This window comes from Poecilia formosa, unplaced genomic scaffold, assembly GCF_000485575.1.
Source record: "Poecilia formosa unplaced genomic scaffold, Poecilia_formosa-5.1.2 Scaffold192, whole genome shotgun sequence".
NCBI lineage: Eukaryota > Metazoa > Chordata > Actinopteri > Cyprinodontiformes > Poeciliidae > Poecilia > Poecilia formosa.
The window spans coordinates 152,066-175,171 of NW_006800131.1; the positions used below are offsets into that span (position 1 = coordinate 152,066).

The following is a 23,106-nucleotide window of genomic DNA, read 5'->3' on the forward strand; positions in this document are numbered from 1 at the left end:
TGTTTTTCTTAAAGTCACATTTTACAATTAAAATAAATTTTTTTAAAAGGTAGATTTAATTATTTTAGAGGTCATTTATTTAATTGAATATTTCATAATTTCATGATATATTTTATTCTTTAAAGGAAAATTTACAAGTATGGTATATTTTAATTTTGTCATCCCCATATGGAGGTCCTTTAAAAGTTGATTTAATTGAAAGGTGAAGATTAACAGTAGATGCAATAAATTAGTCTGAAGGTTGTAGAACGTCTGCATAGTCCTGTCGCGATAAACGATAAATCAATTTATCGCACGATAAATTAAACCTATCAACCTCATTTTAATTATCAGCTTTATCGTCTCTTCCTGCCTTTTTTTTCTTTCTATTGATGACACTGAATGAAAAAAAGGATCAACTCTGGTGCTCTCCACTGACCCTCCCTTCCTCATTTCCTTACTGTAATCTCCAGCGCACACGACACGAGTTGTCGACCCATTTTCAAAACCTCAGACCACCACACATTAGCCGACAGAAATCCTAGGCATAACGGTTTGATCGGGTTCGATCGTGCTGTGTGGTGTCCAGCCACACAGCCATTATTTTGGACTTGTAGCACAAAATAATGGCTACAAGTCCAGTTAACTAATTTTAAAATCGGGCATTAATGCTTTACTAGAATCTACCTGTGATGCATGTGGCTAGATTCAGTGTAAAGTCCTGACTGAATGAAAATCATTATAACCTATTTATGTCACGTTAACGAAGAGCAGCTGAAAACTTACCAGGTTTATCAACTGCGGTAGCAATTTGGCTCCGACTCCTCCCTTTGTCATTTCTATATTCTTTGCACCAAATGTTAAATAAATATTAATGTTGTTTCCACATATCATCTCTGATGTCCGCTGGATTTTGGGTTGCACCATGTCAGGTGTTTGGGATTCCCCTCCGTAATTTCCCCTCAGAAGAATCTGCGCTTTCTGATTGGCTACCTGTCACATTCAACAGGCTGCATTAAGCTCCCAGTTGGGAAAACCCCTGATTTAGCGGCCATGACGATCTAAATCACATTGCAGGATGATCGGTTACGAAATCACCAGCGATAATCTTAGATCTGCCAACAATCTAAGATTGTCATAAGGGGAAAATAGGGGCAAAAAATCGTGTAGTCTGAACTACTGCATTAGGTCGTCGGATGTGCCCATCTTCTCTATTTAAATCTAGTGATTACTGAAGGGCAATACAGACTTCATAATCTGCACTCTTTTGGTTGAATGCAGTATTTATTTCCACTTTGGCTTTATGTTGTTTAGTTTTTATTCAAGTAAATTTTTTGTTAATGGAGACTGAGAATCCATTTTATTTTTGTTTTTGGTTGTTTTGTTTATTTAGTTTATCAGCTCCAGTGTTATGTGTTCTTTTGAAAATAAAGTGTATCTATGGCAGTAAATAGCATGCATTATTACGTAATTTCCATTAAATCAGTGTCAAAAGGTCTTGAAACAATATTATCATTTATCGCAATAATTTTTTAGACAATCGCTCAGCAAAATTTGTTATCGTGACAGGCCTACGTCTGCATTGTATTATGACGTGCATCTATTTACTCCCATCAGAAGAACCACATTGATTAAGTTTAATATTCATATGAAATAAAGCCAGTTTCAATTGTGTCAATGGATAAACATGAAGTTTTTTTTTACCTAAATGTATAAACTATTGTTTTCTTTTTGTCCAGATCTCCCACAAAACTGTGCATGTAAAGAGGAGGAAGATTTCACTGAGTTCAGCAACCAGGATGGGAATCCAGCTTTGGATAAAGAGGAACCAGAACCTTTCAAAATAAAACATGAGCAAGAGGAACCAGAACATCAACAGTTCAAAAAAGAAGAAAATCAACTCTGCATCAGTCATTATGAAGAGCAGCTTGTGCTAAAACAGGAGACTGGAGACATTTTGGTGACTCCTAATGAGGAAAGAGTCAACAATGAAACAGAACCAAACAGGAACCAACTTATCTTCCACTTTTCAGGCACTACGGAGGGTCCAGTGGTTGAGAACCAGGATCAGGAAGGAAGCAAATCTGAAGACCCAGGAGAAAAGAGAGACAAAGAGCAGAAACAAAACAAGAGATGTCAGAAAACCAAACAGCAAAAAGGAACTACTGAAGGTCCAAAACAAAAAAAGCACAAAAAAACTCAGGACCAAAATGTGTATTCCTGTGAATTTTGTCATCAAATCTTTTCTCAAAAAGGTAACTTGATGACACATGTGAGGATTCATACTGGGGAAAAGCGTTTCACATGCATTACATGTGGAAAAAGTTTCACTCAAAAAGGTAATTTAATATCTCACATGAAAAGCCACACAGGAGAGAAGCCTTTCACATGTAGAACTTGTGAAAAAAAGTTTAGTAACAAAAGAAATTTAACTATTCACATAAGGACTCATACAGGCGAGAAGCCTTTTTCTTGTGCGAGTTGTCGAAAAAGTTTTAGAAGCGCATCGTGTTTATCTTCTCACATGAAGGTTCATATGGTCGAGAAGCCTTTCACATGTATGACTTGTGGAAAAAGTTTCAGTCGAAAAGATCATTTAAGTAATCACATGAAGCTTCACACAGGTGAGAAGCCGTTCACATGTACTACTTGTGGAAAAAGTTTCAGAATCAAATCTGATTTAACCATTCACACAAGAATTCATACTGGTGAGAAACCTTTCTCATGTGGAACTTGCGGAAAAAGTTTCAGAAGCACATCTCGTTTAACTTCTCACATGAGGATTCACATGGCAGAGAAGCCTTTGACATGTATGACTTGTGGAAAAAGTTTCACTCGAACTGATCATTTAGGTAATCACATGAGAATTCACACAGGTGAGAAGCCTTTCACATGTACTACTTGTGGAAAATGTTTCAGAATCAAATTTGACTTATCTATTCACATGAGAATTCATACAGGTGAGAAACCTTTCTCATGTGGAACTTGTGGAAAAAGTTTCAGAAGCACGTCTCGTTTAACTTCTCACATGAGGATTCATTTGGCAGAGAAGCCTTTCACATGTAAGACTTGTGGAAAGAGTTTCACACGAAAAGATCATTTAGTCAAACACATGAACCTTCACTTGGGTGAGAAGCCTTTCATATGTATGACTTGTGAAAAAGGAGTCATTCACAAAAATAATTTAGCTAGTCACATTATAGGTCACACAGGAGAGGAGCATTTCTCATGTGGGATCTGTGGAAAAAGTTTCACCTATGAAAATGGTTTACCTGTTCACGAGGACTCACAGATGTGAGACGGCATTATGCGAACCTCAAATACCAAGGTGCTCTGTAACTTGTTTTGTGCTGTAATTACATCTAGATCATATCTTTGATTTGTTGTAGCTTGGTCATTGGTCAAATCATTTCAAATAAGACTTCTAGCTGAAGTTCTTAGAATTCATCTTATTCCTCTAATTTCACATCTTAAAACCAGATTTGAGATAATAATCACTGGGAATCTTAAATGAAATGGATTTGAAGGGTGTCTTGAAGAAATCAGTGGTTTGGATTTTCACAATTAGAATGTAAAGTCTATAAAGTCTTGTGTTTATCTTTTTGCTGTATTTATACAGAGTTTTTGTTAAATTATTGAATGTTTATTAGTGGATTCATGGTAAGAGTTCATGTATGGACTGGTAATTACCCATTGGGATTCATAATGTTTTCTGTATTCGAATCTAATTATCACACATTATTATTATTTTCATTATTTGCTCTGTTTCTGATTCAGGAAGGAAATCATGCTGATTATAAGATTTCAACAACGCAGGCATAAGGTTGACTTAATCGGGTTGATACTGCAGATGTTTTACTTTTTTTAAATTAAATATATAAATCCTTGTTAAAGCTACTCTGAATTGTAAAATTAATTTTATTTACTTGTCTTTCATTCATTACACAGGGTCTCTGAGAATGTTTTGTTTAGGATGTTTGTAAATGTATGAGTGACTGTCATCACAACTATTTGTACTTCTTATATAATAAAGTCAATTTACCAGCATGTTCTATTTTTCAATCTCGTAGTGGATTTTGACTCTTAAATGGGATCCATTATAACTTTGCAGGACGGCAGTGAGGCGGTGCAGAGCCAGGACCAGAACCAAACATGGACACCCTGAACACTCATTGACTAAAATGGTTGTGCAATCATCTTTAAAATATCACATTTTCTATCAGCTCTGTTTTTTTGTTAAACAAGTTTTGTTTTGCCTATAATAAATACAATATTGTCAGTGCTAGCAATCTTGCTGATTGACTGAAAATGACTTAAAGCTGGTATGATAACTTAACTTAACAAACACCCTTTTTATCTGGTTCAGCAACACTAAGTTGAGGTGTTTCAGGGAGAAAACTGTGACATCATGGGGGCTTTTAACCATAGACATAATAAACTTAATTGCTATGTCTGTTTTCACCTGTATATCATGTTTCATTTAGTAAATCAAGATCCTTCCCCGAAATTGAAGCAGTACTGCTTTTTGTTATATCAATAAATTAACTTTTTTTCACTAATACAAAAATAACAACAAATAAATAAATAAATAAATAAATAAATAAAATGGCTGAATTATACTGAACTCCATGTTCCACTGTAAAGTCTAAAATGAGACTGAGCTAATAGTTAACAAGACAAAATAATTACATCTGTTATTGTTTGGAGTATTCAGATCGCTAATAAATTTATTTTTGCAAGTTTACGTTTTTGGTTCACAAAATAGTGAAAAAACATAATGTACAAATTTTGCTCAATTCCAAGAGTGGTTGTCAGAAAAGTACACGTAAACTTTTGCCAGCTATAGTCTCATGTAGCTCTGATTTTTGCATTGAAGTTTTTTTTAAAATAGTTATTTAATATTCTAATCTTAAAAAGCGTATTTTCATTAGCTGTGTGTGTAAAATTCTTATAATTAATTTGTTTATTGTAAATGGTTGAAGACATAATTCTTTGTGTTTTAACTTATAGAGTGTTTCACTTAGTAAATTGATCTACTAGAAAAAACACTACTTTTAATTAATATTCTAATTTATTCAACATCACTATATTAACAGAGGTGATTCATAGGAGATTAGAAAATGTAAAGCGGAACTAAAAGTCCTTCTCAGTTTCTTCCGTGGAGCTACAGTGAAACACGCGAGAAATGAAAACAGATCACAGATCGCAGCGTTCGCTTTTCTTCTGTTAGAATGTAGTTTGAATACAGGTTTGGTGTTTTGGGTAAAACATTTGACTGTTTACAGTTAAAATGTCGTCAGTTCCGCCTCATAGAGAGTCAATCAACGAGCAGTTAAGTCCGGCTGAAGAAACATTAACGGAGTTTTGTAAAATCATCGTCAAATCCGATGAAGAGACGGACGATCAGCGTAGACTGCTGGATTTCTCCCGATTACCCCAGATAATCTTACATCGAATAGGTAGGAAACACCCTCACGTTTTACTGACTAGACAGGTTAAAGAAAATTGTCTGGGCCGTCTCTGAACTCGACATCCTCTTTAAAGGGTCGTTGCACCAAACTAAACGACTGTAATAACAAAACTACTCTAAAACGTAGAATAAGCATTTGTGACCTCAACTATTTACTATGTAATATCAAAATTACAGTTTGTGATCCGTGGCTCCCTTATCTCAGCTCCACCTCTTTACATACTGGTTATAGTTTTTGTGTACATTGTTTAGTTTTAGTTATATTGTCTGTGTAATTTTATATATCTGTTTATTTAAGATCAGGGATGCCCAGTCTTTTTGAAGACAAGAGCTATTTTTTCTCTGAACATCATGCTGATCGCTACCATATGACACAAATTGTAAATTAAATTCTGTTTACTTATTTTATATGCAAATACACATCAATTATAGCAGTATTTTTATAGAAACTTAATGCAGTTCCTTCCTTTGTGAACAGGTTTTCCTCCAGAAAACTTGCTATTTTTTGTATTTAAAAATGTAATATTATTACATTTCCTATCCTGTCCAACAATGTAGACATTGTCTGCAATGGTAGACATTGCTGACAATTCTTAAAAACACAACTATAGTGATAAAAAAAAAAAATACAAATAAAATATATTTGCATTCTGTAAAATCACAATTATGTAGTCAGCCAGTGGATCTTCAAACACGATGTAATCCTGATCACATTTAGAGCCGACCTGAGGCAAGAATTAACGAAACAGCTTCTTAAGCTCCTCCAGACGTTCTGGGGTCCAATAAATACTAACATTTTAACACAGATAATTGATTTAGCATTTTAACATTTGTTTATTGAGAATGTCAGTGCTGATGTAATGGTTTCAGGATAGATAAATTCAAGATTTACAGGAGCTGACAAGTTCACTTTGTGAAAGTGTAAATAACAAACTTCTCGGTTAGATTGGTGTGTTACCGTAGCTACATTCTGATGCTATGAGTTTGATCTTTGTGTTTGAACTCTGTTTGTTCACAAATACATCTCAGTAAATTACAGTGATCAGTGATTGCGTTTAAGCTAAGTCAATTAAACTCCACCCCATATCCCAGTTTCCACAAAATTTATATTGAAACACTGTTAGTGAAGCTGATGTTCTTAGCAGGAAGAGGGGACCTTAAATCAAATTCTGTTCAATGCTTATCACGACAGGCCTGGTGAACACCTGCCATGAATTTTTGGGGGATGCTCGTGGTCTTGTCTCGCCTCCCGCCTTTTGGGTTGTGATAGGGGAAACACTGAATGGAAAAATTCATTTTTTATTTAAATCAATAAGCCTTGGCTTTATCTTTTTTTTTCCAGATTGCCTTCGATGCTGTATGCATAAAGAGGATGAAGTTCTCACTGAACTCACCAAACAGGATGGGAACTCCATTTTATATCAAAAAGAATTTGAACATTTGGAAATAAAACATGAGCAAGAAGAACTAGAACATCAACAGATCAAAGAGGAAGAAAATCAACCTTTCATCAGTGAGGATGAAGAGCAGCTTACACTGAAACAGGAGACTGGAGACATTTTGGTGACTCCTTCTAATGCACAAAGAATACACATGAGTATTCATACTAGCGAGAAGCCTTTTACATGTATTACTTTTGGAAAATCTTTCAATCGAAAAGGTCTTTTGAGTAAACACATAATGAGACACACTGATGAGAGGACTTTCACAGGTTTGACCTGTGGAAAAAGTTTCACTCAAAAAAGTCATTTATGTACTCACATGAAAAGTCACACAGGTGAGAAGCCGTTCACATGTTTGACATGTGGAAAGAGTTATAAGGAAAGAAGAGATTTAACTTCTCATATGAGAATTCATACAGGCGAGAAGCCTTTCTCATGTAAGTGCTGTGAAAAAAAGTTCACCTATAAAAGCAATTTAACTACTCACATAAAATCTCACACAGAAGAGAAGCATTTCACATGTGTGACCTGCCAAAAAAGTTTCAGAAACAGGTCTTATTTAACTTCCCATATGAGAAGTCATGAGAAGCCTTTTTCATGTGGGACCTGTGGAAAACGTTTCTCTGCAAAAGATGGTTTAACTTCTCACTTGAGGACTCATACAGGCGAGAAGCCCTTCACATGTATTACCTGTGGAAAAACTTTCTCTCGAAAATATCATTTAGGTGTTCACATGAAAGTTCACACAGGTGAGAATCTTTTCTCATGTATTACTTGTGGAAAGAGTTTCACTAAAAAGAGTAATTTAGCTACTCACATGTGGATTCATGTTGGCAAGAAGCCTTTCTCTTGTGGAAAAAAAATCACTCTGAAAGATCAGTTAGCTACTCACATGCAAGGTCACACAGGTAAGAAGCCTTTCCCATGTGCGACCTGTGGAAAAACTTTCTCCACAAAAGTTATGCTAACTATTCACATGAGGATTCATACAGGCGAGAAGCCTTTCACATGTGTTGCTTGCGGAAAACATTTCACTCAAAAAAGCAATTTAGCTACTCATATGAGAATTCACACTGGGGAGAAGCCGTACTTATGTAGAATCTGTGGAAATCATTTGTCTACCAAAGATAGTTTAGCTTCTCACATGAGGATTCACAAAGGTGAGAAGCCTTACACATGTGGGATCTGTGGAAAACATTTCACCAATAGAAACAGTTTACCTGTTCACATGAGAACTCACACAGAGGAGAAGCCTTTCTCATGTATAACTTGTGGAAAAAGTTTCACTCAAAAAGGTCATTTGACTGATCACATTAAAGGTCACACAGGTGAAAAGCCTTTCAAATGTGCCACTTGTGGAAAGAGTTTTAGGGAAAGAAGAGGTTTGACTGCTCATATAAGAAGTCACACAGGCGAGAGGCCTTTCTCATGTGAAATCTGTGGAAAAAGGTTCACCAACAGAAAGAGTTTACCTATTCACATGAGAATACACACGTGAGACGGAATTATGTGAACCTCAAATATCAAGTTGCTCTTGAAATCTTTCTGATTATAATATGGCCACAATCTATGCATAAGGTTGACTAAATCTTTATCAGACCTGAGATGTTTTACTTTTTTGGTTCAAATATCTTCATTGATAGCATCCTTGTTAAAGCTATTCTAAATTGTAAAGTTCTTTTTACCCATTTGTCTTGTCATCCATTACACAGAGTTTGTGTTTCAGATGTTTTTTTTCTGGATGTTAGTAAATGTTTTAGTGATATAGATTCAAATAATTTTACTGTCAGTAAAACCTTTTGTAACTCTTATAAAATAAAGTGCAATTTATCATCATGATGGTCTTGTTTTTTTTTTGTTTTTTTTTTCAGTTTAGCAGTGAACTTTGAGGATGAGAACTTGGCTTTAAGCGAAGAAAAACTTGAATCTGTGGAGATAAAACAGGAGCAAAAAGAACCAGAACATCTACTGATAAAATGCGAGCAAGAGGAACTGAAACATCTACAGATAAAACAGGAACAAGAAGATTCAGAACATCTCCACATAACAATGGAACAAGAGGAGCCAGATCATCAGCATTTTAAAGTTGAAGAGAATCAACTGTGCATCACTCAGTATGAAGAGCACCTTGTGATGAAACAGGAGACTGGAGACATTTTGGTGACTCCTCTTAATTTGCAAATAATCAACAATGAAACAGAACCAAACAGGAACCAACTCGTCTCTCATGCTTCTCCTGAAGTTGAGAACCAGGATCAGGAGGGAAGCAATTCTGAAGACCAAGGAGAAAAGAGAGACAACGAGCAGAAACAAAACAAGAGATGTCAGAAAAACAAAGAGCAGAAAGGCACTTCTGAGGGTTTAAAACAAAATACCCACAAGAAAACTCATGGGGACCTAAATTTATATTCCTGTAAAATTTGTGACAAAATCTTTTCTCGAAACAGTCATTTGACAATACATATGAGAATTCATACTGGCGAGAAGCCTTTTACATGTACTACATGTGGAAACTGTTTCACTAGAAAAGGTCATTTAGGTTCTCACATGAAAAGTCACAGGTGAGAAGCCATTCCCATGTTTGATGTGCAGAAAGAGTTTTAGGGAAAGAAGGGACTTCTCACATGAGAATTCATACAGGGGAGAGTCCATTCTCATATAAGAGCTGTGAAAAAAGTTCACCTATAAAAGCAATTTAACTATTCACATGAAAACTCACACAGAAGGGAAGCCTTTCACATGTGTGACCTGCCAAAAAGGTTTCAGAAGCAGGTCTTATTTAACTTCCCATATGAGAAGTCATGAGAAGCCTTATACATGTATTATTTGTGGAAATAGTTTCACTCAGAAAGGTCAATTAGCTACTCACATGAAAGGTCACACAGGTGAAAAGCCTTTTACATGCATGACTTGTGGAAAGAGTTTTAGTGAAAGAAAAGCTTTAACTTCTCACACGAGAACTCACACAGGCAAGAAACCTTACTCATGTGGGGCCTGTGGAAAAGTTTCTCTACCAAAGATGGCTTAACTTCTCCTTAGGATTCATACAGGTGAGAAGCCTTTCTCGTGTATGACTTGTGGAAAAAGTTTCATTCAAAAAGGTAATTTAACTACTCGCATGAAAGGTCACACAGGTGAAAAGCCTTTCATATGTATGACTTGTGGAATGCGCTTTAGTGAAAGAAGGAGTTTAACTTCTCACATGAGGATTCATACAGGTGTGAAGCCTTTCACATGTGGAATCTGTGGAAAACTGTCTTCTACAAAAGATGGTTTAACTTCTCACATAAGAACTCATACAGCCGAGAAGCCTTTCATATGTGAGACCTGTGGAAAAAGTTTCAGACATAAATCTGTTTTAACTTATCACATGAGAACTCATACAGGTGAGAAACCTTTCTGATGTGGGACCTGTGGCAAAAGTCTGTCTACCAAGGATGGTTTAACTTCTCACATGATAAGTCATACAGGTGAGAAACTTTTCCTTTGTGGGACCTGTGGAAAGAGTTTCACAAATAAAAAGAATTTACTTGTTCACATGGGGAATCACACAGCTGTGATGTTTTAAAGTGAACATGAAGTGTAAGGTTCCTCTGTAACTTACCTTTTAATGCTGTTGTTACAGCATTAAAAGCTGTTAAAAAAAGTTTTAATTAAAATACTTTTAAAAAATTCTGCCAGTTTTACATTTTATAAGAGATTTCTGATTTTGGAAGGATGACTATGATGGAGATATTTTCAGTTTTTTGTTGAAATATTTTGACACTTGATAAAGCTAAACAAAATTGTTGTTATTCTACTGATGTCTTTTTCATCAGTTACAGTTTGAGGAGGTTTTTAGGATGTTTGAAAATATTTTGATATAGATTTCTGGTATGAAAGTGACTCAGTGAAACTATTTTTAAGTGTCATGTAATAAAGTCAGTTTACAATGATGATGATGGTCTTTTTTCATTTTAATTGTAAAATGTTTATATATATATACTAAGTGTGTCTGTGTGTAGACTATATATAGAGTATATAGAGTTGATTAGTGCACTAATTTCATTTAATGCAACTAAAATACATCATAAAAAGGTTATAAAAGTTGGTGTAAATTAGTTACCTTTAAAAAGTACTTGTATTTACTATGTACATCACAAATCATCGGCTAAAAGCAGCATGTTCGTTATTTTTAAAAGTACTCCTCATGTAGCAAGTTTAATTTACAGACATTGACAGATTCAAATAACAATTGAAAACAAATGTAACTAAATGTGGTTAGTGACATTTGTAAATCAAAAGGTTAAACGATTCAATTTAAACGGAGTTCATTATAATCTGTTGTCTTTTTAAAGTATCAATCTGAAAATGATTAGGACTCTATTGAGACACTTCTAACTTGAAGAAATCACTTTAAAGAGTTGGTAGAAGAGTATTACACTGGACCCCTTTCTATTCTCGGTTCAGTATCCACAGATTCATTGAGTCTTCTTTTGAAGAATCAAATATTTTGTAGATCTAAAGTACACAAATGAAACTGCAGCTTGGGAAGCTGGCCAAACCGAACGTACAGCTGCTTGACTCAGATTGGTTGTAAAACCAGCGATAAGGAAAAGTGTACATGTTAGCTTCTGTGCTACTGCTGAGACACTTCCCATATTTGCTGTTTGAGCTGTTAAATAGGTACTTTAGATTTTAGAGGGGGTCTCAATTATTTATAGAATTTAATTATTTGTTAAATACATGGGATCCACTAAACATTTCAAGCTACTATATTAGGCTTCCTTGTTTTGACTGGTTGAACTGTGATTCACATTCCTTCGTTTCTCCTGTGTGGTTCTCATGTGTCTCGTCAAGTGACTATTTTGAGAAAACAAACTACCACAAATTCAACAGGATTACAGCTTTTTATCTGTCAGAGTTTTCTTGCTCTTTTTCAGTTGAAAACTGTTTTTCCTACATCTGCTGTTTTTTTTTTGCTTTGGATCTTCATCGCCTGTTGTCACACAGATCTGCTCCTGGTTCTCAGCTTCAGAAGCAACCTGGAAGATAATTTGGGTTCCAGTTGGTTCTGGTTCGGCGTGGCATTCTTCCTGATTAGCTGGAATCAATGTGAAGGTATTTGTCTCCTGCTTTTGCACCAGCTTCTTTTCTTCCTGACTTATGCAGAGTTCCTGCTCTTCTTGTTTTATCTGTAGGTGTTCTGGTTATTTTTGGTCTTTTATCTGTTGATGTTGAAGTTCTGCTTGTTTCATCTGCAGATGTTTCGGTTCCGGTTCCTCCAGGACTGCACTACTGCTCCTCTCCTGGTCATAGAAATGTTGGTCAGTGAAAAACTCATCTGTTGTAGATACACAAAGTTTGGGAAGCTCTGATAATGAAAAAAGGAAAATCTTTTAAATATGTGTAAAATAAATTATTTTTCACTGTAATTATTACATGGCTCTACAGAGGCTTTATTTACAGTTCAGTTATAAAAGTTTGGCTGCAACTAATGATTGTCACTAATCTCTCAATAATCCATTAATGTTTTAGCAACATTTATTTTTAAGCATCTTTGATTTTATTTTGGTGCATCTTCTACTCATAGTACTGACACAAACACACTTGGTACTCCAGTTAATGAACGAAAAGCCCACAAAGGTCACTGAAAAAAAATATCTAAAACTAATTAAAGTAATAAATAAAAATGTGCTAAAAATTAACCCTTAAAAAAACATTATTTTTTTAATTGTGATTCAACCAAATCTAAAACAGATTTGGACAAAAATGATGTTACAGTGTAGAAACATGAAATCTTACCAAGTATTTTTGTTTAGTTTCTTGTCCAAATATCTTAGTACACTTGAAAAAAGACAAAACTAATTTAAAATAACTTTGCAGCAAAATATAGGACAATCATTCCTATTTAAAAGTATAAAAAATAAATATTGTCAGAATAACGGCTGAAATCCACAAAATGAATGAAAGTGTGCCGCTCTTTCACTTCAATGTTTTCGGCAGCAGTCTAATGCAGCGTTTCCCATGCCTGGTCGTAACATTAATTTGTTGCTTGTGTTTTACAAGTTTATACTTTTTTGCGACGTTTTATTTATAAGTCTATTGTGCACTAATATTTAATCAATTGACAGAAATATTGAGACAGATCCTGGACTGCATATTTGGAGCTGTTCATGTAATTTATAGAAGGAAAGTATTCGTATGTCCCTGCGGAGAAAATTAAGTGATAATTTGTTGCTTAATTGCAACAGGAATTTTTCTATGTGCTATTGTCATATTTCGATCTAATACAACTGCTTAAAAGTTTAACCACAACCAGTTTTTTGACAACCTGCAGAAATAAATTAGCTGATTCTTTTATGTGTCAATAAATCATAAATTGGATTGTCATTTAAAACTTTAAACACGGATTTTCATTTTTGCCAATTTAGTTTTCTTCTTTGGGCAGTTGGAATATATTTAAGTTAGTTTAGAACCAAAATCTGTATTTAATTTGTATGTTTGTAATTGTTTAGATTACGTTGGTGATTGTCAGACCCTCCCATTAATTTGAGTAATTAAAAACACCGGGTGCTTGGTGGAGGCGGATTTTTTGGCAAATGTCTGGTGTGTTTCTGTCAGCAGGTTTTGTAAATTATTTTTTTGACCACTTTTTTCAGCTTGAAACATCAAATTAAGATTATTTTTGTTTTCAACTAAGTTGTAAGACATTTTTAGTAATTATTTTGTCTTTATTTTTACAAGAAATCATATATTTCTATAAAACAATCAAGTTGGAAGTGTGTGCAAATCAAACCACCCACAGCCTTTGCTGGAATCTTTGGCTTTGGAACATAAATCGCCACGACACTTGCTTTAAAATAACTCCAGAGACAACAATGATGCGGCATCAACCAGGTTTTTATTCCTTTTCTATTCATAACACTGAACACGAAGGAAAACATTCACATTAAAATGTCAGTTATGCTTTCATGTATTTAAACTTCAATGGTCCCTATTAGCAACCAGGATTTTATGTTTGTTGTGAGAAAAAACTCACAATCAGTCCATTTTGTTCTGTAAAAACCTACAGACTTTTTTTTATTCCAAGTCACTTTTAAATCAGACATTTAAATCATTTTATCAACACATTCTCTAAACTAAACATTCTTAAACAAAAACAGTCTGCATATGAAAAAAGTACACTGGAAAAACATCACAAGTCAGACTTGCTTTGAAGTCGATGAAGATCCATGCAGAGGAAGACAAAAAGATCAAACATCAGCATTGTTTGGTTCGCCGACTGAACCTCCCTTTAAACTGGGAGGTCAAATTTGGCAGAAAGACATTACATGTAAGTGTAATTAATATTTTAGTGCTATTAATTTTTTTTTCATCAGAAAAATGTAGTTAACTGTGATTACTCATTAATCACTCCAGATTCTAAACAGCTGAGTTTCAAAAGCACCTCGATGCTTCAGTCTTAGGCCTTCTCGCCAGTGTGGATTCTGGTGTGACGAGTTAATTTCGATCTTTGCCTGAAGGTTTTTCCGCAGAACATGCAGGAGAACGGCTTCTCACCCGTGTGAACTCGCATGTGGTACGTCAAACTGCTTTTCTGGGTGAAGCTTTTTCCGCAGGTCAGACATGAGAAGGGCTTCTCAGCTGTGTGAATTCTTGAATGAATGAGTAAAATACTTTTGAAACTGAAGCTTTTTCCACAGGTGATGCACGAGAAGGGCTTCTCGCCGGTGTGACCCTTCATGTGATACGCTAAGTTACCTTTCTGACTGAAGCATTTTCCACAGGTGACGCATGAAAACGGCTTCTCGCCTGTGTGAATTCTCATGTGTCTCGTTAAGTGACTGTTTTGAGGGAAAATTTTGCCACAGATTTTACAGGAGTACAGATTCTTGAATGTGTGAGTTTTCAGGAAGCTGTTTTGATTTGATTCTTCGTCTTTTCTGGATCCAGGGTCTTCAGGATCCTGTTTCTTAGATTCAGGAACTTCCTGGTTACGTTTAGAAGCAGATTTTTCCTTATTGCAAAGAGTCATCATTGAAGTATCAATCTCCTGCTTGAACACAACACTCTCTTGATCCTGACTGATGTAGAGTTCCTCCTCTTCCTCTTTTATCTCCAGATGCACCAGCTCCACCTGCTCCTCTTCTTCCTCTTGGTCCCGTTTCATCAGAAGAGGTTCTGGTTCCTCCTCGTCCAAACTGGTTTTCTTCTCCTTGTGAGAGGGCTGCTGGTCGTCTTTACTGTCATAATACTGAGGCAGATCTGGATGAAAAGAAATAAGAAAAGATTAGAAATGTGAGTAAAAGAAAGCCGCCTTCACTTTAAAGGGAACCTGTTAAGCAAAATTCCCATTTTTCACATTTCTGTTATTCCATTTGGTTCTCAACTCCTTCTAATAACACCTTAAGCACTTAGAACAACACAAGTTAATATCGTTTGATGTCTGGTGTCCCAATTGTTAAGTCAAGTTAGATAGGCCTCGTTACCTAGCAACCCCAGGTGAGCCTGGCATGTCACCTAGCAACCCAAGTTGAGCTCCAGGACATTTAGTCAGCTGGTTTTACCACTGTATGTGCTGTACAATGGCTGCTAGAAAAGACAAGCGTTTGTTGTTGATTTACCATTCAGAAAGCATTTGCTGCATTCTTGTTGGTTGTGCAGGAGGCTCTACTTCTGCTTGTCTAAGATGTACGGGTTGTATAATTGGGCATCTGTTTGCAAACATTTTCACATGCAAGTGTAAATGTTGAGTTTGGGTGCATGGTCAGCAGCAGCTTATTTGAATTTAAAGTTACACGACCCCCTAAAACAGCTCATTCTGAAAGAAGCTCAAAATGGGCAGAACTGAGCAGACTAAAATCTCTTTATCCAAGAATAATTTTGTGCAAAAAAAATTAGCATGTTTAGGGTAGCAGGTCACCATAATAACGGCTTTCATTTAAAAAAAAAAAAAAAAAAAAAAAAGCCCATTGGGCCAATTATACTCAACTAAACAGTCTCCTATTTCTCCACTAGATGTCACTGAAACCAAGCTTAGTGAGTTAACCCTTTCTTGAAACCATAAAAAGCTTATAAAGATTCAAATCCTCAATATTTGAGACAGAATAGGTGTAATAAATTAAGTTCCATGATTATAATCAAGACATAACTAGTCTATTTGCAAAAAGACTTACTTTGCACAAATACACAAAAGTAAACACTTTCCATTATCTTATTACACTCCATCTATTTTTTCATAATTTTATATTGCATCTTAATTTGTATATTTTAATTTATTTTAATGTTCTCTATTATTAATTTTTGGTGTATCCACGAGATGTCCGTTTATCCATTAACTGGATTCTAACCAAAAAGTTGTATCTTAAACTGAAGAGTGTTAACTTTGTCTAAATCATTATTACTAGAGGAAGAATTAATATATTTTTGTGTTTGAAATGGTTGAACAAAATTATATGAACGTAAACATTAGCGTTTCTTTGAAAACAACAAGAAAAATATTTTCCAAGGATGCTTGCATCGAGTATAACAGCACCTTTGCCACTCTCAATATGGCGGACGCGATGACGTATTGTGTCCACTGGACAACGAAGCCAATGTGGCGTCTGGCTCGTTTGAGGGCTTCGCTGTATATTCTGGGAATGGGGGCTGGCTTGACCGCGGCGAATGGGCCCGAAGTCGCATTTACCTGATTAAATGAAGCTGTGGAAGTGTCGACTTTAAACTAAACCCACCATATTAGCTCAAATTCTCATAAAAGCCGAAATAAATTAGCGCCACTGTGTTTTTCCACATCTATCGGTGTGAAGTCCAGCAGTCTGAGCTTACCATCGACCTCCTCTTCGGACTTGACGATGATTTCTTTAAACTCAGGAAATGTTTCTTCAGCGGGAGTTTCATGCTCCTTACTTGGCGCTCTCTGAGGCTGAACTGAAGACATTTTTACTGCAAACAGTGAAATGCTCTGCCTAACAGAACAGATGGAGCCTCCTGACAGTCTCGGATGCAAAGCTAACGCTGTCAGGCTCTGTTTGGATCTCCCGTGCTTCTCCCTGTGACGCTCTGGGAGAAACTGTGAACTAACTTTAGTTCCGCTTTAATTTGAACTTAAAATTAACAATACTGGAAATGGAGTAAGTATAACAAAATGTTTTGGTAAAATTAAGGTGAAGTTAGCATGACGTTTTCAGCATGCTGCTGTAAATATGGGTATTGCAATATTGCAGTTTTGGATTATTATCACAAACGGCCTCCTTGTCTCAGCTCTAACCATCAGCTTTGGTGTGGCATTTTTGGATTTCTGTAGATTATCTTTTTTTACACATTTGATAAACATTTTTTGAAAATCTAAAATCAAAAAGTCTCCAATACAAAAATCGTTGTTTCTAATAAAAGTAAATGATGTGAATTTTGACCACTGGACCGTGTGTATATGTAACTTTTATGGATGCCACAGCCAAGATACCTGAATTTCACACAGGATTAGTAAAGAACCATCTTATCATTGAAGTATCATGAAAGAGTTGTTGTTCATGGTGATGCTGTGGGCAGAAGATCTCTGGTAACAGTCAGTCTTACAAGGACTCTGAAGAGGCCTCTGACTGAAGACTTTAACATGCTAACGGCTCAATATTCAGGCCGCAGAGACGATATTCCAAAGTAACGTGTCGTTCAAAACACAATCAGTTGTTGGAAAACACTTTTAATCCATCATGTTTGCTTTTGCAGCTCTGATTTAAATCGCTTTCTTTGAGCTTTTGAGATGCTAATCAGCTGCTTGCAGTTGTGAAAACAAAACCATGTTACCACGGTTATGCATCATAACTGTCTGGAAGTACAAATGTCAAAGCAAAAACCTCTCCAGCAGCACTGTAAAACATTTGAAGTTGGTTTAACTTGAAAATGAAATTCCACCTGCTGCCTTGAAAATGCAATTTAAGTCAAGAAAATTGTTTTGGTTTTAACTTAGAAATTAAAGTTCATGACGTTGATTTCACAAGAGACAAATTATCTAAACTTTAAGTTCATTAACCTTGAATTGTGAGTTTTAAAGAGCCACATTTATCTTATTTTACTTACAATATCAAGTTAAAATAAATACTTATTTTACTTTAAATAATTTAAATTCTTGTTTCAAATTGTATGAACAAAATTTCTGATCTAAAAATAAATTTTATTATATTCTCTGCAGAAACATTTAGTGTGAACAGGACATTAAAATAAACATTTGCTTTAGTAAAACACCAGAGTCAGATCAATGTAACACACTTCCATCTCAGATACAAAAACATGCCGCTAAGCATTCTGGGAAATAGTTCCCACTCCTGTCGTTTTCTTCTTTCAGTTTTAAGTGCTGTCCTAAAAACTCCAGTTTGTTCAATTTTTTGGAGGTTTGACAAAATTAATTTAAAAAAAAAAACTTAACACAACTTACTGCTGCAAGTTTCTTTCACAAACTCACATTTAGGTTCAAAATCTAAACTGGCGAAATTTATTTGATTTAAAGAGTAGAAAACAGTAGACACAACTAAATGTGACCCAAATGTTTTACAGTGGGAACAGCATCCAAATGCATAGAGAATAATGGCACTGAAGCCACCATGGTTTGTTTTTTTTTGTCAATGTACATTTATTAAACTTTACACAGAAAATAAACACTCAAAACAGGACATGGGGGGAAAAAACAACACAAAGCCCCCATGGGGTTTTACAGTGACTATCCAAAGAGCAAATGGATAGAGGGCGCCATGTTAAGTCAAAGTGTATCTAATTCTTTCATTTTTTAAAAAATCATAACATCACAGATCCATCTGTGGAGATGTGACTTTTCTAGTTCAGGAGAATGAGCCGATGGGCAAGAAGGGAGGAGCAGGACATGCAGTTCAATGGCGGCTTTGTGAGAGAAACATCTTTTTTTTGATGCACCAAAGAAAGAAATGGATGAACGGTGACTCTAAAAACTCCTGAATAAGCTTCAAAAATTGAAGACCAGAATGCTGTTAGGCCTGGTCACGACGAAAACGTGGCAGAGAGAGTAAAGTTTACTCCCGTCACAAATGGGGTTAAAGTGGGAAAATATTTTTAACAGTATGGAGCCTTTATACCATCTTAAATTTAGTAAGTACACATAAATGGAGGCAGATTGGATTTGTTGTTCTTCAGCGATGTTTGTACCCGTGTCTGTCTCCTAATGGTCTCTTATTGTTGACGACAGGAATCCTCCATTGCAGATATTGTAGCTGTTTCACTGTGGGGCCTTTCCCCTGTTTCTCCAGACATAAACAATGCATTTATGGCCGGTGAGATTTAATTTTATCTCGTCCGACCAAAGGGTGTGCTTCCAGGCAGCAGAGCATTTCCCCAGGCTGTTGGCATACTTCAGTCTGTCATGACTTCCCTGCAGAAATGGAGTGTTTCTCTAGTTTGGTTTGGGTTTAAAGATTTAATAAAAGAGGCGTTTGAAGGGAGAGATGGATGGATTATTCGCTCGGATTAATATCACTTGGGAAATGGCTTTGACAAAATGTTATGTTCACAACTGGGCTATTGTTAATTTTATCAAACTGTTAAAGACTGTTTGCAAAATCAGAACTATGAATGACAGTTTTGAGATTGTTTTTCCATCTTTGGTGTCATTTAATGTTACCTTTATAAGAAAAAATGGCCAACATTGACTACATCTAATTTATTGAAGTGCGATTCATATACTTTCATTGACAACTCTAACATAACTGTTGTGCAGATGGAAAATAAGAAGCAAACTTATTTTCAGTGATGTGAAAAAAGCAGCAGATTTCTTCTTTTTCCTCTTTGTTAGGCTTTAATATTTACTGTTACAAAAGTCGTCTGGACTGGAGTAATTTTTATAACTACATGGTATTTATGTTGAAATTTTGCCCTTACTGCAAAGTATTTTTCATTCCTTATTATGTTTTGTATATGTTTTTATATTCAATTGTTGTGTGAGCCTGTGAATTTGTAGATGTTGCACAGAAATATCCCCTTTGTGGAACAGCAAAGAATATTTCTATTCTAAGATTCTAACAAAATTTGAATGTGGGACCAAGATAAAAAAAGTTCTTGGTTGATGATTTCCTTTAGTAAGAGTATTTAACCAACATAGGACTTTAGAAAGTCTGCTAATCCACTACAAGCAGAACTAATTTTTAGCGCAGTCATTTAGCGTTTTTACTCATTTTTAAAACATTTAGCGTACTTGGCTTCCACTACATAAAATTTTCCATCTAAATTTCAAAGCGATAATTTACTTGGCTTTCTTATAAACTTTTAGTTTAATAAAGTTTGAGAACTTATTTTGAAATGTTAGAAGACCCTTTATGCAGCAGTTTTGTTTCCCATCTTCACATTCTTTCTTTATTACAGGAACTTTAATGAGCCAGTACATCAAACGAATAAATGAGGTTTACGGACAAATACAGGACTTGCATGAACAACCAGAAGTGTTAAACCCATACACGCAAACGTTCACATTTATTAATTGTTTGAGTCTTTTTATTGGTACTCATCCTGTTCTCCACCTGTGATTACGTTTTTCTGTACCCACAATGCATTACTGTTCCACGGTTTAAAATCTTCTTGATGTGCTGTGTGCTTCCTGACCGGTCAGTTAGGCAAATCAGCAACAGCATTAGTGTTAGCAATACTTAACAACTATTAAACTGAAACAATGAAGGGAAATGTCTGTTCTAAAGAATCCCCCCCTGAAGTGCCACCGTACAGGTAGGCGTGAAGCGACAGATTTCACCTCTTATAGGGCGTCATACTCCATGCCATGTCATTAATACATGGTGGATACCACCATGATTGAGTTTAGTGTTTTAGCAATAGCTTCGACTAAATACCGTGTTGGTCTAGTGCTTTAGTGTTGGCAGAAATGTTTGATTAGTGCTATAGGGATAGCAGAGTTAACTTTTTAGTTAGCAGTGTCAATCACCTCTATTCTACAAATAACACACAATCAAACATTAATAATCACACTTAAAAAAAACCTTAGTAAAAAGTAAAGTGTACATAAGGGGTATATTTGCTATAAATATACATATATTTCTTTTTACATGTTTAAAAGATAAAATAAGTTATAAATATAAGTTTTGTTATATTAACTTTTGAATTAACTGAAAATTGTACTTTTTTTTAAAGCTTTCAAGATCAATTATTTACATAAGTGCCCAAGAAGTGCAGCTTAATGAACTCTATGATTTCTCAGATTAAACATTTTCTCGTGTGTGAGTCCCCATGTGAAACTTCAAACTATGCCTGCCACTGAAACACTTTCCACAGGTCTGACAGGAGAAAGGCTTCTCCCCTGTGTGGGTCCTCATGTGATCGGTCAGGTGGCTGCGCCGTGAGAAATATTTCCCACACACTTCGCATGGATAGGGCTTCTCTCCCGAATGCGTTCTCATGTGAACAGTCAGTAGGCTACTCCGAGAGAAGGACTTGCTGCACAGCCCACACGGATACGGCTTCTCACCTGTGTGAATCCTCATGTGGACGTTTAAGGCACTGTTGTGGGTGAAATGTTTCCCACAGGTGAGACACGGGAATGTCTCGCCTGTGTGAGTGATCATGTGGACGTTTAGGTGGCAGCTCCGGGAGAAACGTTTCCCACACACCCCACAGGGATACGGCTTTTCACCCGTGTGGGTTCTCATGTGGACGGTTAAGGCGCTGCTTTGAGTGAAACTTTTCCCACAGGACAGACATGGGTAAGGCTTCTCACCCGTGTGTATTCTCATGTGAGCGGTCAGGCTGACCTGCCTGGTAAAACCCTTCCCACAGGTCACACACGAGAACGGTTTCTCACCCGTGTGTGTTCTCATGTGACGAGTTAAATCCCCACTGTCGTTGAAACCTTTGCCGCACACTTCGCATGGATAAGGTCGCTCGCCCGTGTGAGCTCTCATGTGACGGGTCAGGTTACATCTCTGAGTGAACGTCTTTCCACAGGTCAGACAGGCGAACGCCTTCTCACCTGTGTGAGTTCTCATGTGATCATTTAAGTAACTGCTGAGTGTGAAATATTTATCACAAACTTCACAGGAATACAGGTTCTCGTCCCGGCTTGATTCGGAGTCTTCAGGATTGCTCCCTTCCTGATTCTGGTTCTCAGCTTCTGGAGAGTCCTGGGAGTCGGGTCCATTCCTGATTGGTTCTGGTGCAACACTGTCTCTTTCCTCAAAGGAATTGGCCTCCTGCTTCAGTGAAACCTTCTCCTCATCCTGACTAATACACATTTCCATCTCTTCCACTTTCACCTGCAGGATTTCCAGTTCCTCTGGTTCTGGTTTTATGTGCTGATTCTCTCGCTCTACATGATTCTGCGATCTGTGCGGAGTCTCTTGTTCCACCTTGTGCTCCTCTTTGACCTGCAGAACTTGTAGTTCCACCTGTTCGTTCTTTGTCCCCTGATGTTGTAGTGCCACCTGGTTCTCGGTTACATTCAGAAGTTCCTGCTGCTTCTTGCTGTCTGTCATCTGCAGCGGTTTCAGTTCATCCCATTCTTCTTTAATCTGAACAAGTTCTTCTTTCTCCTGGTTCACATTACAGTTCCTGTGCTGATGATCTGTGAAATTCTGCTGTCGAAGATCTGGACAGGCAGACAAAGGAACAATGTTACAGGATACTTTGTGATCTACAGATTAAAAATATGAATTTTAGATTTAATTACTATCCATACAGTTCATTAATATTTTAATCTAGTGAGCTGTATGTGTATTGAACTCAGTAGGGTTTTGATACATTGTTTTGGAAAACCTTTAGCCTCTTTCTAACTTAACTTCCTGTTTCATGACGTCTCTTGAAAGCTGAATCTGTAAGATGAAAGTGTGTTTAACGCCAAACTCTTACATTTGCCTTTTCTGTTGCTGCAAAAATCATTTTGAGAAGTTCTGTAGGATTCGCTTATTTTGTGTAAACGGTTCATGTTAATTCAATGACCAATGTGGAATTCTTCTCTTGACCTTTGACCCCTCCTCGGGACATGATTTTATCTGTATTATTGGTGCTATCTCAAGAAGGTACTTGAGAATCTTGTTTTCATTTAAATATTAACGGTTTAAAATCCTGTCTTTTTTCGGGTGAAGTTTATCTGCATCAATTTTAACATTTTTGTAAGACTTAAGATTTATAAGAATAAATCTTTTAAAAAAACAACAAATTTGACTGCAACATTTTGAAAAAGATGCCACAACTTTTTCAAAATGTTGCAGT

At 36.1% G+C, this 23,106-nt stretch overlaps 4 protein-coding genes across 7 annotated transcripts in view; 3 read left to right on the top strand and 1 right to left on the bottom strand.

Annotated features, from left to right (window-relative positions):
• The window catches only part of LOC103147900 (gastrula zinc finger protein XlCGF57.1-like), a 10,146-nt gene extending 1,419 nt beyond the window's left edge, over window positions 1–8,727 (top strand). Inside the window, exons 2-3 of one of the 2 annotated variants that reach the window (XM_016678857.1) lie at window positions 1,719–2,453; window positions 7,161–8,727. In XM_016678857.1, coding sequence (XP_016534343.1) covers window positions 1,719–2,453; window positions 7,161–8,389 — 1,964 coding nt within the window. In that variant the 3' untranslated portion in view covers window positions 8,390–8,727. Of the gene's footprint in view, window positions 1–1,718; window positions 4,027–7,160 lie in introns of those variants that run through there. The other variant, XM_016678858.1, reaches the window with a different exon arrangement.
• Window positions 5,132–9,925, top strand: LOC103147901 (zinc finger protein 569-like). 2 transcript variants are annotated; one of them, XM_016678869.1, is made up of 4 exons: window positions 5,132–5,438; window positions 6,792–6,845; window positions 8,780–9,452; window positions 9,688–9,925. In XM_016678869.1, exons 1-4 carry the CDS (start codon window positions 5,270–5,272, stop codon window positions 9,917–9,919), a joined length of 1,128 nt encoding a protein of 375 aa, XP_016534355.1. In that variant the 5' UTR covers window positions 5,132–5,269; the 3' UTR covers window positions 9,920–9,925. The 2 variants fall into 2 exon arrangements, with proteins under 2 accessions (XP_016534355.1, XP_007566526.2); XM_007566464.2 differs by lacking the exon at window positions 9,688–9,925 and having other exon boundaries at window positions 8,780–9,528.
• A 3,830-nt stretch (window positions 9,926–13,755) lies between these two features.
• The window catches only part of LOC103147971 (zinc finger protein 3-like), a 16,943-nt gene continuing 7,592 nt past the window's right edge, over window positions 13,756–23,106 (bottom strand). Inside the window, exons 2-5 of the mRNA XM_016678829.1 lie at window positions 21,108–22,483; window positions 19,200–19,270; window positions 16,702–16,967; window positions 13,756–15,138 (exon numbers count right to left, since the gene is read on the bottom strand). Of these exons, the coding sequence (XP_016534315.1) occupies window positions 14,336–15,138; window positions 16,702–16,967; window positions 19,200–19,270; window positions 21,108–22,483 (2,516 nt within the window). The 3' untranslated portion in view covers window positions 13,756–14,335. The remainder of the gene's footprint in view (window positions 15,139–16,701; window positions 16,968–19,199; window positions 19,271–21,107; window positions 22,484–23,106) is intronic.
• The window catches only part of bop1 (BOP1 ribosomal biogenesis factor), a 26,094-nt gene continuing 18,067 nt past the window's right edge, over window positions 15,080–23,106 (top strand). For both annotated transcript variants that reach the window (XM_007566466.2, XM_016678855.1), the window contains exon 1: window positions 15,080–15,171. The gene's annotated coding sequence lies outside the window, so the exon portion shown is untranslated. The remainder of the gene's footprint in view (window positions 15,172–23,106) is intronic.

Excerpts from the sequence above, each read along its gene's own strand:
- LOC103147901 (XM_016678869.1), top strand. The coding sequence starts at position 5,270 with ATGTCGTCAGTTCCGCCTCATAGAGAGTCAATCAACGAGCAGTTAAGT. Across the intron at positions 5,439-6,791 it reads GATAATCTTACATCGAATAG|ATTGCCTTCGATGCTGTATG; the intron begins GTAGGAAACACC and ends TTTTTTTTCCAG. Across the intron at positions 9,453-9,687 it reads TCTCACATGAAAAGTCACAG|AAGTCATGAGAAGCCTTATA; the intron begins GTGAGAAGCCAT and ends TTCCCATATGAG.